General features: G+C 38.6%; 1 protein-coding gene across 2 annotated transcripts; it reads left to right on the top strand.

The window, feature by feature from the left end:
* The first annotated feature begins 11,347 nt into the window (after positions 1-11,347).
* On the top strand, positions 11,348-16,479 carry LOC131925612 (serpin B4-like). Of its 2 annotated transcripts, none has more exons than XM_059280996.1 (7): positions 11,348-11,509; positions 12,037-12,093; positions 12,977-13,105; positions 13,837-13,954; positions 14,855-14,997; positions 15,336-15,428; positions 16,075-16,479. In XM_059280996.1, the coding sequence occupies exons 1-7, from the start codon at positions 11,348-11,350 to the stop codon at positions 16,477-16,479; spliced, it is 1,107 nt and encodes a 368-aa protein (XP_059136979.1). The 2 variants fall into 2 exon arrangements, with proteins under 2 accessions (XP_059136979.1, XP_059136978.1); XM_059280995.1 differs by having other exon boundaries at positions 15,273-15,428.
* The last annotated feature ends 539 nt before the right edge of the window (positions 16,480-17,018 follow it).

Here is a 17,018-nt window from a genome sequence, read left to right as displayed (position 1 = left end):
ACTTAAAATGTTTTCAGGATTCCTGCCTGTTTTATCCTCTATCACAAACTCCATCCCTTTTAAGACTGAATAATATTCCTTCCAGGGTGTGCACAAACCGCAGCTAGGCCACCTGTTCTTCAAATACATATAACACATCTGTGGACACTGGTATGCACCTATATATTTCAAATTTCTGCCTTCAAAGCCTTTGTGGGTTTCCAGAAGTGGAGTTACTAGATCATATGGTGTTCGTTTTGGTGTTTGGGGCAACACTATATGAATTCCTGTAGCTGCTACACCAATACTCCCCTCCCAGTACATGGGTTCATGTGGTCACATCCACGCTCTGCTGTTACTGGCTGCCTTTTGTGACAGCTTCTAACAGCCTAATAGATATTACATGGTCCTAATTGTGGATTTTTTGTCTATGTTGTCTATTGTTTTAACTTGATCATTATTAATTTATTGCCTGATAAACTAGTAATTTTTACCTAAAACATTAAAGCCTAAAAGTTGTTTGTATTAGTAAGGTGTCACATAACATTTGATGTATTTTACTGTATATAATGTTCAGATCAAAATTAAATATATCAATCCTAAAATAGTCATCATGACTATATAGTGAAACTGTTCAAAATCCTTTCTTCTGTCTTTTGAAAAAGTTCACTACATGGTTTTCCACAGTCACCGTACTGTGCACTAGTACCCATAGCCTCTTGCTCTTCCATGACTGATCAACCTTTTACCACCCCTCCTCCATCCTACTGTCCCGAGCCTTTGGCCTAAATCAGTTTCTATGAGATCAATTACTCAGATTCCACTTAGGAGTGAGACCATGACGTCTTTGTCTTTCTGGGCCCGGCTTGTTTCACTTAACAATTTCAGGCACACCTATGTTGTTGCAAATGATAGGTTTTAGTTCTTTTAAGGATGGATGGCATTCTGTTGGATGGCTATTATACAGTATTTATCTTCTTTATCCTTTCATCCATTGATGGACTGGGTACTTTGGTTCCATATTATGAAAATGCTGCAGAAAATTACTGATGTCTTCATCATCCTGATTCATTTCCTCTGAATATATACTCAGAAGTGGAAATGCTAGGTCAGGTGGAAGTTCTATTTCTGGATTTTTGGGAAATTCCATACTGTTTACCACAATGATAGTACTAATTGCATCCACCAACAGTGTGTGTGTTCCCTTCCGAGTGAAAACCATAACGAAGTGCTGCAGAGATATTTCACTTAATGTGGTGGTTTATACAATTACTTTACAACACATTTACATGAGACACAAAAAATAATTCTGTAGCAAATGAGATGTCTCAATAGATAAAGGCCTTGCCACCAAATCTGATGCCCTGAGTTCAGTCACTGGAAGCCATATAGTGGAAGGAGAGAACCAATTTCCAAAAGTTGTCCTCTGACCTTCACAAACGGGCAGTTGTACATTTGCACACTTATAAATGAGCATGTTCACACACACACATAAATGAATTTTTATTATACATAATACATAAATGTAATTTAAAAAACTTAAATTACACGTTTGCATGTCATTACAAAGAATTTTCTCATTGGGTAACAGATAATGAGAAGTAAATTCTAGAATAGATTTTATGAGGAATGGGGTGCTTTTTTTAATGTTACTTTGGTAATATCCTTTCTACCTGCAGAGATGTGGTGTCTGCCTTTTCTCAATGATTACTGGTGCTAACCATTTTTACACACCTGCTAGCAATTTTACATATGCTGCTTTTTGAGAAGTTCTCTTTTAACTATGTAACATCCCATCTCTGCTGAGTCCCTTCCATATTCTGAGTTCTAATCCCTTGTTGCGAACAGTTTGTGAATATTTTCTCCCATTCAATTCATGGTGTTTTCACTTCATCAACTGTCCCTTTGCTGAACACAGCTTTTTTACTGTAGTTTGACATAATGTCAATAGTCAAGTATTTGTTTCCTGTGCTCTTGAAGTTATATCCAAAATATCTTTGCCCAGGCAATGTCTTGAATTGCTTCCCCTATATTTTCTTCTAGAAATTTCAAAGTTTGGAATCTCACATTTAGATTTTTAATTCATTTGGAGTTGGTTTGTCTATTGTGAGGGACGGAGATCTAATCATAATCTCTTCATAGATATCTCCCTTTCCCCAATGATTTATTGAAGGCTTTTCCTTTCTCTAATGTATATTCTTGGTGGTTTGTTAAAAATCACTTGCTTTGGGAAGGCTTTTTGGAGCCCGGTACCTGTGGTGTGACACCTTGCACAGCCTTGATACAGTGGGGAGGGGCTTGGACCTGCCTAGGCTCAGTGTGCTGGGCTCTGCTGACTCCCCATGGGAGACCTTGATTTGGGAGATGTGGGGATGTGGGATGGCTTGGGAGGATGTGCTGGAGGGTGGAAGGAGGGAGGAAGGGGGATCTGTGGGTGGTATGTAGAGTGAGTAGAAAATTTCCTAATAAACAAAAATGAAAAAATCACTTGCTTATATACATTTATTTCTTAGTTTTCCATATTGTTCAATTGACCTATTTCATGACTGCTCTATACTAGTAGCATACTGTTTGCATTGCAATAACTTTGTAATATATTTTTTAATTTCTATGGTCTTGAATTTCTATCTTTTTTTCTGTTGTTAATTTATAGTTTTATTTTACTGTAATCAAGAACTAGTTTAACTTCATTTTTATTATTTGTGGCCTAATAAATGATCTATTACTAGAATATTTCAGTCACTTAAGATCAGTATTATATAACATTGTTAGATAAACTGTTCTCTATATGTCTTATGGGTCCAATTGGTTTATCTAAACAGAATATTTAATACAAAAGAAAACACCAGAATTTTCACAACAAAAGAAATAAAGACAATTAACAAGAGAAAAAACATAAACTAGAAAGAAGATGTAAAATCAATAAGAATGAGCTGTCATTTGTTAACAGTCAAATAAATGCTTTGAAATCACTCAAAACAATGAGAGGAGTTAGGACAGGAGGAGGAGGTGTTACAGGATGGACAGGAGCAGGTGAGTGTGTGGGTACCAGGATAGAATGCAGGCAGTGGTAGGTGGGTGCATGGTGCTACACTCACATGGCCAGAAAATTCAAGGAGAGCCTGAAGTCAGGGAAAGAATAGTGGCTAGCAAAGGCAGAGGGCAGGAAATAGATCCTCATGTGTTCACAACTTCCTGGATATAGTTGGACAAATATGTGTTCACCCCAGATGGGGCACTACCAGAAGAACAAAGAAATTAAGCCACCAGTTCCATCTTGGTGAACCAGTGAGCTTATTGGAGTTATGGAAGCGTGGGTAACTCAAAGACAGGGAGTCACTGAGCAGTCCCTTCTGAATGGGTGAAGACTCACAAAAGCTGCATTGACTTACAGTCAGCTCTGAACTTGTCGTCACCTCCACCAGAGACAATCTCCTATCCCCAGCAACAGCTTAAAGATTATGTAACCTTGGGGAAGGGCCTTGTAAATCTGGCAAATTTCATAAGCTTCCTGGGCCTTGTAAATTCCACTAGCTTCCTGAGTCTTCAGAGAATCTCTCATTCCCCCAGCAGGAAATTTTGGAACTTAAAGGAAATAGCTACATAACATCCTGTTTCCTGGATCCATGGCACATGGACAGCAATGTGTACAAACATTAACGTAGTTACTGGGGGAAATCCATATTTCATGTAAATCAAAGACAAAGGAGAACTGAAAGAAGGAGTGTCTATGAGTGTAATTCTTGGCAGTAAAATGAGACTACCAAAAGAAATCAGGGAGAGATTTACAGGCTATCAGAGCGGACAAAGCATTGGATTTGGCTGAAAGTCTGTTGTGCAGGTGTTGTGAGTGGAGACGTTAGCAGGCACTTAGATGTGGAAACTGCCACATTAGTTCTCTGTATTTGTAAAGGAGCCAGAAAGCTGAAACCAGTAAAAGAAAAATGATTTTATTTGCAGACTTGCTAGAACTGGCAAGAGAAATGTTTTTTTTTTCCACCTTTCCTTTAGCAACAATACTAATACATGTGAAAGATTGCATAAAAGTCAGAAACTATGCACATATTATAGATAGATAAGGTGTCAGAGCGGTGTAAAATCTTCCTGGGAGACAGGTTTTTCTCCTTTGTCACCAGGGCTCAGCCTAGAGCCACAAAACATTCACAGATGAGCCCAATTCTCTAACTCCCTTTCAGTTTACCAGCCGACTTTATCCTCTGAGGCAGATGAAAAATAAAGCTAGCTGATCTGGCTGGAGTTGGTCTACACACACGCCCAAACAGTGTCTGGAGACCTCAGGGCTGCAGTGATTGACAAGTGTGCTGTCGTGCCCCTAGAACCTCTCCCACTGAGCACTTCCTGTAGACAGGCACAAGCACATGCCCTGTAAGAAGGAAGTCGTAAAAAATGTTCTCTTTGATTTCCAACAGACAATGCTGGGAACACTCCATGCCTTTCCCTGGAAAGTTTCCAAACAACCCAGGAAACATTTCTCAGGCAGCCTAGCAGTTTGTCACAATGTAGGATGATTCTGAACGTGCAACTCCTGTGCGTTTAAAGTAATCCTGGATTCCTGCACCCAGTAAGTGAAGCCAGCTTGTGAAATAGCAGTAGACACAAAATGGCAGTTCTTCATAGACAAAAGCGCTTGAGGATTCCTGAGTTCTCTGTGCCAGCATCAGGATCACAATCCTTTCCGTGGTTCCCAGGAGCACTCCAGGAACAGAACAATTGCATGGGGTGGACTCTCGTTTCAACTAACCGAGCTCTAAGTTTAAGAAAACTCCTGATCATTCTCCATCAGTACTATTTCTTCTAATTCAGTCTAGGCCATAAACTGACGACTCCAAGCCTGTTTGTCTCAGTTTATATTTTTTATTCTTTTCTCCATTTCCAGGCTGAGCTGTGTCTTTTTGTCCTCTAGCAAAGTTGGACCACTTTCTCTCTAGTATTCAGGTAAAGCAATCCTGATCCACAGAGGAAGCCTTGCTTTTACCTTGTGGTTGTAGCTGTAGATGGAGACCACCTTGGTTAAGAGCATATTCTTCCTGTGTGGAATGACTCATCTTGGGTAGTTTTCTTCCTCCTCCTCTTATTTTATTTTTGGATGAATCCTTTAGTTAATGTACACTTTGTTAGTCCATGCCCCAATTCAGGGATTTAACACACATTTATTGATAAATGAGATCTGAAAACATATTTGGGGATTTGAATAAGCAAAAAGATAAAATGTTTCATTTTGAAAACCTTACTACATTTCTTCTTTACGTCCCCCAAGTCCAATCCACATGCTTCAAAGCTTTTTTTGTGAATGAATGGTCCTGTAGTGCTGTGGCATGCTAAGACCACAGTCTCATTGCTGACCTTCTAAGGTTGTGCTTATTCATGTGGGTGCATGTGACTAGACCAGAGGTCAAGGCTGAGATGTCTTCCTTTACTGCTTTCCAGATTGATTTTTGAGACATTCTCTCACTGAACATAGAGCTCACCATTTGGATAGACTGGCAGCCACTGTGCTCCTGTCTCCATCTGCTACGTTCTGGGATTAACACCACAGGGTCCCAACAGGGTCCCACTTTCACATGGGTGCTGGAATCTGACTTCTGTCCTCAGACTTCTGCAACTAGCACTTTGCCTACTGAGCAGTCTACCCAGCAATTATACTTTTAGGTATATCACAGAAAAATAAAGATATTCCCCCTACAAAAATATTTATGAAAGATCACCATCGTCCATCACACAGTGTTTAGAAGTAGTGAATCCATTCAGGCAGGAGGTACATTAGTGCTTTCTGTCATCCAGGAACAGGAAGAAAAAAAACAGGGATTTCTTTCCAGAAGTGATAAAATTGTTGTGAATGACCTTGTGTTGTTCACATAACCTTGTGAGTTTCTAAAGCCCACCAAAGTACACAGTCTAAAACGACAAGACTTCTGGTCTAGGAATTACATCTCAGAGAAGTGTGTCCAAAGAAGCCAATGAGATGCTGCGAGACCCCGGTGAAAACACCTCTTCCTGGTCACAGGCACCACTCAGGCTACAAAGTGTTCCAAGAAAACCACTATTTCCTTCCCATATGACTTCTCCCTCTGAAAGTTCCTCACTTTTTCTGCATCCCAGCTTAATAGAAAACTTTGGAGAAACAAAGACTGGTAGTATGGTTTGAAGGCTGAAAATTCCCTAAGGTCTGTATGTAAGTCTGATCACTGTGATGGTGGTAATGAGGTGCCATGGATCGTTAACATGTTGACCTTTTGGGAGGTCTCTGGATCATGGCTTACATCCTCCCAGAGAGCATCATTTCTCTTCATCTTTTCTGCTTCCTGGTTCATGACGCGAGCAGTTTGCAATACCATGCTGCCCTACCCTTGCCAGGGGCCCAAACACATGGAATTCCCAGGATAGGACCTGAACTTCCAGAAGTGTGAGTCACAGTAAACTCCCCTTTACTTCATGAGTAGACTCTGCTAAGTCTGCTTTATGGTGTGGCAAAGCTGGTTAATACAGCTGGGCAGGGTTTTATTGTCGCTCCGGGCTCCACACTCAGAGCAAAGCATCCTGCTTCCACCCCACTCATTTTCCCATGAACCACGTTCCTAGTTGTCACAGGATGTCTGCAAGTCCAGCCGGCCTCATGTGACTTCATGGAGGACAGGTCCAGGGACAAACTACTTGACCATTCCTGACTCTTGGAATTGTGCTGCTTACAAGTATGAAGGCTGCTTTACATGGCATACAGTGGTAGATGAACATTCGGATTGTTGATGAACATTGTTGGCCTGATCACCTGTCCTGTAGTGAAACTATTCATGAATAATTCCATAGCTGCAAAGCCAGATTTTAATCACTCTTTGCTTTAGTTTTGTCAGCTGACAAATGAGAAATGACCAATGCACCTACTTTATTAACTTGTAAGATATAAGTAAGCAAATGTCTACCCTATCTCAGTAAGGCCAACAATTACTAATATTAGTCTATCAACAGGAAATCCATGATATACAGACAACAGGACTCCAGGGAAAATGGACTTCACAGTGGCATTCAAGGACAGCCTGCCTCTTCCTGTTATTCTCATCTTTTCTCATTTCCTCTTGTATTTATCTATTTATTAGTATTTGTTACTTGTACAAAATACTGAATTCCACTGCATTTCATACATAGATATGTAAATAGATGGTACTTGATTGTATTTACTCTCCTATCACAATTATCCTTTCTTATTCCCTCCTACATCCTCTCTCTCTGTCTCAGTCTCTTTCTGTGTCTGTCTGTCTCCCTCTGTGTCTGTCTCCCTGTCTTTGCCACTCTCTCTCTGTCTCTCTCTCTCCTTTCCCTCTCTTTCTGAAAAATGTGTGAAATTTTATGAGTCTATTTCACTTCACATGATGACCTCTAGTTCCCTACATGTTCCTGAGACAGACATGATTTTATTATTCTTAATATCTAGTCATATATGTACCACATACTTTATCTGTTTATTCATTATTAGATACTTAGACTGATTCCATTACTTGGCTGTCATGAATAGTACCATGGCAAACATGGGTATTCAGGTCTCTCTACTGTGAGCTTACCTTGATTCCTTCATGTGTATACCCACAAGCAATATAGCAGGATCACATGGTAACTTGAGTTTTAGGTTTGAAGGGATCTACATACTAATTTATATTATCACCAATATTATACAAGTATTCCTTCTTTCCTGAACCCAGCATTCACTTGTTTGTGTTTCCTTGAAGACAGTCTAGAGTTAAGATCTAATTTTGATTTGATTTGCATTTCTATGCTGGCCATTGTTATATATATTTATTAGCCATTTACAGCTCTTTTGAGAACTATATACCCCCATCGCTTCCTCATTTCTTTATTGGATTATTTGTTCTTTTGATGTTTAAGTTTTGAGGTCTTAATATAATCTGGACATTAATCGTTATCACAATATTAGCTGGTAAACATTTCCTTCCATCTTATTGCTGTTTTTTCATTCCAGTGATCATTTCTTTTGTTGCTCAGAATTTTTTTGCTTCATGCATTTTCCTGTTCCTTTTATTACCTCTGAGCAGTTGTATTCCTGTTTAGAAAGTCACTGCCAGTGGCCAGAATTTCAAATGGTTTCTCTGCTTTCATTTAGTAATTTGAAAGCTGAGTGAAGGGAGGAAGGGACTGGACCTGCCTTGACTGAATCTACCAGGCTGAGCTGAATCCCCAGGGGAGTCCTTGCCCTGGAGGAGATGGGAATGAGGGTGGGTTGGGGGGAGGGTGGGGTGGGGAGAGAGGACAGGAAAATCTGTGGCTGATATGTAAAATTAAATTATAAAATAAAAATAAAATAAAATAGCAAAAAAAAAGAAAGTTTCATATCTTGCATTCATTGAAAGCTTTTATCCGTGTAAGTTGCTATATTTCTTGAGACAAGGTCTCTCGTTGCCCAGGCTGGCCTCAGATTCACCGTGTGGTCCAATACAGACTGAATTCCTGAGACTCCAGACTCCACCTGCCAAATGTTGGGATTTCAGTCATCTCCCATCAAATCTGGCTTGAGTTGTTCATACAAACTAAGAAGTAGAAGTCAAGTTCACATCTTGGCCATGTAAGATCTCCAGCATCTCCTGCTTGCAGCCAAACTTAGTAATATGTAAGAATCATGCAGTTAGTACTAGTTTTAAGGGCATGAAGGTATCACAAAGAACAGTTGAGCCTTGGCCCTGGGAGAGGTCATGGGTGAAGGAACAGCCTCAGTTGCAATAGAAGGCCATGACCGAAGGGGTCATGGAGAAAAGTTGAGGCTCAGCACCATGTGTCAGGATCAGAGAATCTGAAGAGATCACAGGAGAGGCTACTGGTAAAAGTGAAGTCCAGTGGTAGCAAGACAGCCCAGCATTTCGGAGATGCCGATAGCATGGGATAACAACCAGGAACAGCAGAAACTGTGAAGTGGAGCATCCTGAGCACAAAAGTAACACAGTAAGCAGCACTTCTCCACAGCCTCTGAATCGGCCCCTGGGTCCAGGCTCTTGCCCTGCTGGCATCCATGCCATAACTCCCTTCAATGAAGGACTATGACACAGATGTGGAAGTGAAATAAACCATTCCTCCCCACATTGCTTATGGTCATGGTGTTTCATCACAATAGAAATTCTAAGACACTAAGCTCTCCAGACATTCCCCAGTGATCATCTGGACTTCAGCAGGATCTGTTTAATACACTCTCCTTCTCTGTAATTGTACTGAGTCTTCTGTCTTTCTTTGGCTAGTTTGGCAAAGGGCTTGCCAAACTTGTTTATCTTTTCAAAGAACCAGATCTTGTCGCATTGTTCCTTTTTATTGTTCTTTCGGTTTCTACTTCATTAATTTTAGATCAGTTCTTTGTTATTTCTTTATTCTACTAGTTTTGGAACTGCTTTATGGAATTTAACAGATATCTACAGAAACAGTTGCAGAATGCACATTTTGTGCATACCATTTAATTCCTCCAAAATAAGTCATAAAGCAAGTCTTAACAACGCAAGCCTCCTGAAAAAACTTCCTAAACTCTGTTGGATAATGGTCAAACAAAACTGGAGATCCATAGCAAGAAAAACATGGGTGCTAAATAAAACAAAATACATAAACACATGGATGCTGAATAAAACAAAATATGTAAACACATGCATGCTGAATAAAACATTTTTGAACAATTACTGAGTTGCCAAAAAATTTAAGAGGGAAATTTAAAAATTCCTACAATCAAATGAAAATTAAAGCACAACATATTAGACTCTGTAAAACACAATGACAGTTGTTTTAAGAGAGGGTTTTAGCGCTGTAAATATCTACATGGAGTAATCAGCGATATCTTACATTAATAACCTAGTAATACACTTCAATGTGCTCCAATAATTTCTTGAATGCATTTGACCCTGACATCCATGAGCCTGAATCGGTGTAGTAACAGTGAAGTAAAGGGAGAGGCTGTGTTCAACAACTCAGCTAACTTACTATGTCAGAAAGAACAAATCACTCTGCTGTTTGCTTTTCACAGAAAGCATTAGAAAGAAAGCTGCGTTCAAACACACTCATTTGTTTCAACTGCTCTTCCAGTCACTAGACTGCCCATACTAGATAAGTAATTTTCTCACATTCAAGCAACAGAAAAGTCCAAGGTAGCTTCAGGAGGCTTAGGAAGTAACTGTGGCAAGACAGACTATCATGGAGAGGTTTTTTTTTAAAAAGCCTTGTTCTCCAGACTCTCCAGTATCTCTTTGGACTAGCATTAGAATTATTTTCCTCTTTGCATAGAGTAATTACTAGAGAAATTGACAAGATTAATGAATCTTTCATGAAGAAAAAGTAGCTAATGTTAGCTTTTTAGTTGTTTGGTATCTGAGATGTGCCTTAAAGTCAATTCAACAACCTAAAATAAGGGTTGTTTTATTGGAATAATTGAAGAGTTGTTCAGAACATAGCAAAGCTGAAATTTTAAAGTAACGTCATTGCTATTAGAAAAGTACCTATGTGCAATTCTGATGAGTCAGCAATTGACAACAGTTAAAAGTCTATCTGTAGTGTATCCTGTGGAAAAGAAAACATCTGGTAAGATATTAAGCCAGTCTTTTCTCACAAATTTGCATAACTGAAAAGCTAATCTGGTTACGAAATCTGAAGTTGATTTACTTGAAATACCACTGAAACGACAAGGCAGTGGCAGCAGGAAGAGACGTATATATTCCAGGTCTCAAGATCAGCCACACACAGGCTCATATTCTTCCTCCCCACTTCTTCCTACAGAAACACAAGTAAGTGCTTCCAGCCAATACTGCTAAACTATGAATTATGTTTGAGGGTAACAATGGTGTGTTTCATTTCATGTGTATGTGATATTTTGCCTGGTTGTATTTTTCTTGATCTGCCAAAAAAAAGTTAAATACCTCCTTCACTTAATTTGTTTTTTATCTAAATAATTTATTTCCAAGTAAGCGTATGTATTCTCCCAAGGATTGTGTCTGGCAACTACAGCATCTTAAAAGAAAAGTTGAGAGGTGACTTTAGACAGATAACTGGATGCGAGCTACAGAAATCTTTATATTGGAATTCATTATAAACCTTTCAACCCAAACCTAGCACAGCTGTTGAGAAAAGAAAGATAAAAGGATTCCCTATTAGTTGTTTGCAAAAGTCTTAACGACACTGTTTTCATGACTTCTAATTAGGAGAATAGCATATGTACATTGTGGAAAACTTGAAAAATAATAAATTTATTTGCCAGAATCTTATAATACAGATATGTCATTTCCTTTAAGAATTGTTCATTGTAGAGTGATAGTCCATTTAGTGAAGTCATTCTAAACTTTGTGCCGACTTTATTTTGCTCTAGGACTTTAAGGTCACCATGCATCTGTTTGCTGAAGCAACTATGAATTTCACACTTGAGCTGTACCAGCAGCTCAGAGAAACAGAGGACAACATCTTCTACTCCCCAGTCAGTATCATGACAGCATTAGCAATGCTCCAGCTTGGAGCCAAAGGAAACACTAGACAACAAATCGAGAAGGTAAGTGTAAACTTCATTTTGTCAATTAGCTTGAACTTGTCTCTCCATCCTCTGTCAGTGCACAGACAGATGGTGATAAAGACAGAGCCCTGAGATGAAGAACAGATGTTGAGTAGGCACTGCCGTGACCATAAGCACAGAACTTGAGAGGGACACACCTTTCCCAAACATGGTCCAGATGCTTCCTGGACATCCTTTGGGTGCTGGGCCAGGATGACTGCTTCTTGTGCCCAACAACTAGAAGTGAACATAAACTGTGGAGAGTATCGACGGAAGCAATAGATTGGCTTAGCTCTGAGGGGTGTGAACTGAGGTGTTCCCTGGGCAGTGAGTGGATGAGCATCTATTCACGTGACCAGTGAATCAACTTTTGGTGTTTCTTACAAACTCTTGTACTTAGTTTTGGAGGAATTTTTCTAATTTTTAATTTTCTTATTTGTTTTTCAGGGTTTTGTTCTGATTTTGTTTCACTGGATTTAGACAGAACTCTAAGCAAAGTTTTCTTTTCGCACTTGCTTCTCTTTCAGGCTCTTCAATTCAGTGGAGCCACGAAGAAGACAACAGAAAAATCTGCAGACTGTCATGTGAGTCCAGGGCACTTCATGCCTAGAAGACCTTCAGATTTCTAACATATAATTCAAAGTGAACATTTCACAGTTTAAAAAATCAACTGTAAGGGAATTTCCAAACAAAAGAAATGAGGACATAGAGTATCACTGTGACTGAATTCTAGTAAAGTGGGATTTAAAAAAAAATATAACTCAATATATTCAACACTTACAAAAATGTCTGGCCTGTTACAAATAAGAAAGTATAATGAATGTTAGCTATTGTTATTGTAAGATAACAGTAATTGCCTTTATTCACAATAATGTTACTAAAACAATTTTATTTTAATTTAACAATCAGATTAAGAGAAATAAGCACATATTCAAGTACATTTTGGGAAATGATTGTTACCATATTTATATGAGTTTGGAGCCTTAACCATGTAACCTCTTAGCTAAAAAAGAGAGGTGTCCTGCTTCAAAGTTACTTAGATTCAAATTTTGGCTCTGTAGCTAGCATCTCTTTAAACAGGTAATTAAATGTCCAGAATCTTTTTGTTTTAATCTGGATTGTACTCAGACTTAGATTACTGACATATAGTCCAGTCCTTAAATGACTAGTGGGCACATACTACGTTATATGCAGAGGATGTCAACCTTAAGACGACTTAAGCCAAGACAGCCAAAAAGCACTGCATATTTAGTTCAAAAGGCAGCATATTGGAATGTGTTAAATAAAGAAGAAAGGCATTTCTGGAAGAAGTTGAATGTAAAGTGGGAATATTTAAGATAAAATGCAACAGCTATCAGAGAATATTCAAAAAGTTGTCTTTGGAATTACAGGTGTTTGGGTATTTATTTTGAGTTTAGTATTTACATTAGCAGAATGGCTCAATGAATACCCTTTTTGACATTGAAGGATGAAAAGTCTGAAAATCTCCATCACCAATTTCAAAAGCTTATGACTCAGTTAAACAAATCCAATGATGCTTATGATCTGAAGACAGCCAACAGTATCTATGGAGCAAAGGATTTCCCATTTCTCCAGGTAAGTTGCACCTGGCTTTGCATACCATTAATCTGCATCCTAGGTCCTACATGTCTGAATGGCCATATATAAGAATGAGGCCAGGCAGACTTGGAGAGGCAACATTTGCCCAGGGAGAATCAACTCCATAGTCACAACTCTAACCCACTGGATTGCCCAAGACCCTAGTGATGTATATATCAAGCATGGGCTTGGGAACTGTCCCATGAGAGAGAATGTAACGTCAGCAGAGTTTGTCGTGAGATGTTAATAATGAGCCAGCGCTGACTCAATCATAGAAATTATGACAGGAGATTTATGGCAAATGGAATGTTTCTGGAATGGGCAAGTTTGGGGAGATCCTGGGGAGAATTGGGAAGTATCAAGGAATATAGCATTTCCTGCATTGAAGATGTAATCAAATGAGAAATGCAGTGGTTGAACTTAGTGGTAAGTTAGCTCAGGAGTAAATCAACTCTCTTGACTTAATGGGAACTTTGCAAGTCCTAGCCTTTTGTCCACCGGCCTTTTACCATATGGTATTGACCTTCAGTGACATTCCTGCACCAGCCTTCACACAATGTGTTCTCACATTGCCTACATAATATTACCTGAGTAAAAAAATCTGCATGTTCACAGAACAGCAGATGTGGCCAGGGTCTGCTATCAGATTCTAGTATCGTCACAAATAGTGAAATGTAAATAATGTCTAAATTGTTCTTAATTCTTTTTGGTTCCTTCATGTATCAAAGGAGTTTTTGGAAGACATTAATAAATTTTACCACGCCAATGTGGAATCACTTGATTTTGCACATGCTGCAGATGAAAGCCGAAAGAAGATTAATTCTTGGGTGGAAAGCCAAACAAACGGTATTGTATAGGAGGGTCACTGGAGGAAGTACCAGAGATGGTGGGGTGGTCTCCATAAATATGAAGTGAGCCAGAAGGAAGTATGGAGAAGTTAGCAGAAGTCAATCAGTGGAAACAGAACCATTTACATTTAGCTTAGTTAGTGGTATTTTTGAGAACCTGAAGCCTCCACCCAGACATGTTTTGATATCATATCCATTTTTTTAAGTCACAGCCAATTCCGGAAAGCTAAGAGAAAATGACAGAGAAAGTCCCTTTCTCTTTTGACAGTCAAGAAAACAAGGCACTTCTTCTCATCTCAGCTCATGTCTCTACCTTGACCTCCTGAAAGGATTTGTCACCATTTTCACCATCTAGAGCAGAGATCTCAACAAAGCTTCCACTCTGTAGACATATCTCACTCTCTTGATAGGCCAAGCTTGCAGCAGTCCAACATAAAAGTGAACAGGGGGACACACCCGGAGTAGTGTTTGACATTACCGGGAATGTGCTTCAGATGATAGAATTCTCATTTATATAAAAGAATAATCAGGCCTTGGGTAGAATAACACTTTGGGTAGTGAACCTTAAAATGAAGGGAAAAAAGTAAGTTACAGAGAGAGGAAGGAGCAGAGGTAAGCTGATAGGGAGATCCAAACAGCTTGTCAGTATTCACTATGAGTTGGCCATAATCACCCAGAGAGAAAGCCGGAATGTCTTTCCTCTGACAAGAATTGATATGTCCATCGCAAGACACACAAGGCACTGTGAAGAAGGCTATCTCTTATGAACAAGTCAAGGAGTCCTGCAAGTAATGACGGGTTAACAAGTGATAAGCGAGCAATGGTAAACTCCTGTAAAGCAGCCTCCAGACAAGCTCCTTCTACTTTGATAATAGACATTTTATTCTTTCCCTGGCAGGAAAAATCAAAGACTTATTTCCTGATGGGAGCCTGAGCAGTAGCACTATACTGGTTCTGGTGAATGCGGTGTATTTCAAAGGACAATGGGATCACAAATTTGATGAAAAGCATACTGGAGAAGAAAACTTTTGGCTGAACAAGGTTGGTATTTTATTGACATAATATCATATAGTGATGTGTGGATATTTCAATTTAAATACAAGTGATGCTACAGAAAGTACAAAATAAAATATGTCATGTGTTTCAGTCTTGTAACTTTGTTAAGTAGGAACAATTAAAGAAACTTTTTGTTTTGACTTCACAAAATTTCAGGGTTATCTCTTCAAAGGATGTTAATGTGTTTGGTATCTCAACAATATTATCTATGCTGTCTTATGTCTCCCTTGGTATGTGTTTGACACATTGATTTGTTACAGAATACTAGTAAACCTGTCCAGATGATGAAACAAAGAAACAAGTTTAACTTTAACTTGCTGGAGGATGTGCAGGCCAAGATTGTGGAAATACCATACAAAGGCAAAGAGCTAAGCATGTTTATTCTACTGCCAAATGAAATCGAAGGTCTGAAGAAGGTAAAGCGTGTGTCTCCTACTCTTCTTTCTGTCACCTAATTTCTTCCTAAGCTATCAAATTTAAACCAGACACTAATGGAAATAATTAAACATGACAACAATGAAAAATTTTAAAGGAAATATGGTATTTCGTCCTGTATTACAAGTATTCTACACACAGCCTGAAACACACTGGAGGCTTGCCTAGTCAGTAATTAAGTACAGTTACACACATTAAATATCTACTTCATGCCAATAAGAAGGAACAAGTCAAATTTGTTGAAAGAAATAAATCACAATGTAGAAAATGTTTATAAATATTTTGAATAAAAATGTAAAACCTAGAGCATTATATAATAACTATAGATGTCAAGAAAATATAAAGAAACATTTATTTAAAGTTACATCGGTGGCTAGTAGCAAGACATAATGTATATAGTCAATTCTGTACAAAGTAATGATTCTACTTTTTAATATTGGTGATAATGATATCTAACTTTAAATTATCTAAATAAATAATATCTATACTGAATCATCAGTATTTGTTGTATTTATACAATACAGTGTTTCTAATGTTTATTGCTAAAGGTTTCCCTTTCATTCATTGCTCATGTGAGTTACAAGCTTTCGGTTAATCATGACAATTTCTTTTCCTCTATTTTTATAGCTTGAAGATAAGCTCACTGCTGATAAGTTAATAGAGTGGACAAGCCCACAGAATATGGACATGATAGAGTTGTATTTATCTTTACCACGATTCAGAGTGGAGCAGAAGTATGACCTCCCGGCTCCATTGGAGCACATGGGGATGGTGGATGCCTTCAATGCACAGAAAGCTGACTTCTTGGGCATGAGCAGCAGGGAAGGCCTCGTGGTGTCTCAAGTTTTACACAAGTCCTTTGTGGAGGTGACTGAAGAGGGGACAGAAGCTGCAGCTGCCACAGGGGTAGAAGTTGGTCTAACATCCGCATTAATAAGTGAAGATTTCTCTTGTGATCACCCTTTCCTGTTCCTCATCAAGCAAAACAAGAACAACAGCATCCTCTTCTTCGGCAGAATGTCTTCCCCTTAGGTGCTGTCACTCTGCCATGTTTCCAGGGAAGTTAGCAGAGGAGCTGGAGTCCACGGAGGCCTGGAAACAAGTTTGTCTGGCTTCGTTTCTCTTTGCCATCTCAGAATCATCACTAAGAGTGCAGTGGTTAAAGCGAACATCTCTATTGTTTGCTTCTTATATATCCATATAAACCTGATTTCTCCATATAAACATTCTCTGGGAAAAAATGTTCAGTGAAAAGATGAGACAATATTTTAATATAGTTTCTTTTACTCTAACAGAGTTGTGACCTGTTTTAAATGAGCTAAAGTAAATCATACATTCTCTTTAAACTGATGAATATAAACACCTACATGTCTTTGATTTTAGGAGATATCTGGGGCTCTTCATATGCTTCTAATTTTTGTGATTTTATAAAATACATTAGCAATAAAATAATGATTTTTTTCAACTTATTACTTTACTGTATTTTCAACTTTCAAGAGGCCAATCATACATAAGGAATATAAGTTGGAAATGTACTAATCGTATGGAAGGAAATATTCAAAACAAATCAG

The sequence above is a fragment of the Peromyscus eremicus genome, chromosome 15, assembly GCF_949786415.1.
Source record: "Peromyscus eremicus chromosome 15, PerEre_H2_v1, whole genome shotgun sequence".
Taxonomy (NCBI): domain Eukaryota; kingdom Metazoa; phylum Chordata; class Mammalia; order Rodentia; family Cricetidae; genus Peromyscus; species Peromyscus eremicus.
The sequence above is the reverse complement of the archived record's forward strand: the minus strand, read 5'-3'. Positions and strand labels throughout refer to the sequence as shown.

Coding starts and splice junctions, on each gene's coding strand:
- LOC131925612 (XM_059280995.1), top strand. CDS start 11,348: ATGCATCTGTTTGCTGAAGCAACTATGAATTTCACACTTGAGCTGTAC. Junction 11,510..12,036: donor CTAGACAACAAATCGAGAAG/GTAAGTGTAAAC, acceptor CTTCTCTTTCAG/GCTCTTCAATTCAGTGGAGC. Junction 14,998..15,272: donor AAAACTTTTGGCTGAACAAG/GTTGGTATTTTA, acceptor GATTTGTTACAG/AATACTAGTAAACCTGTCCA.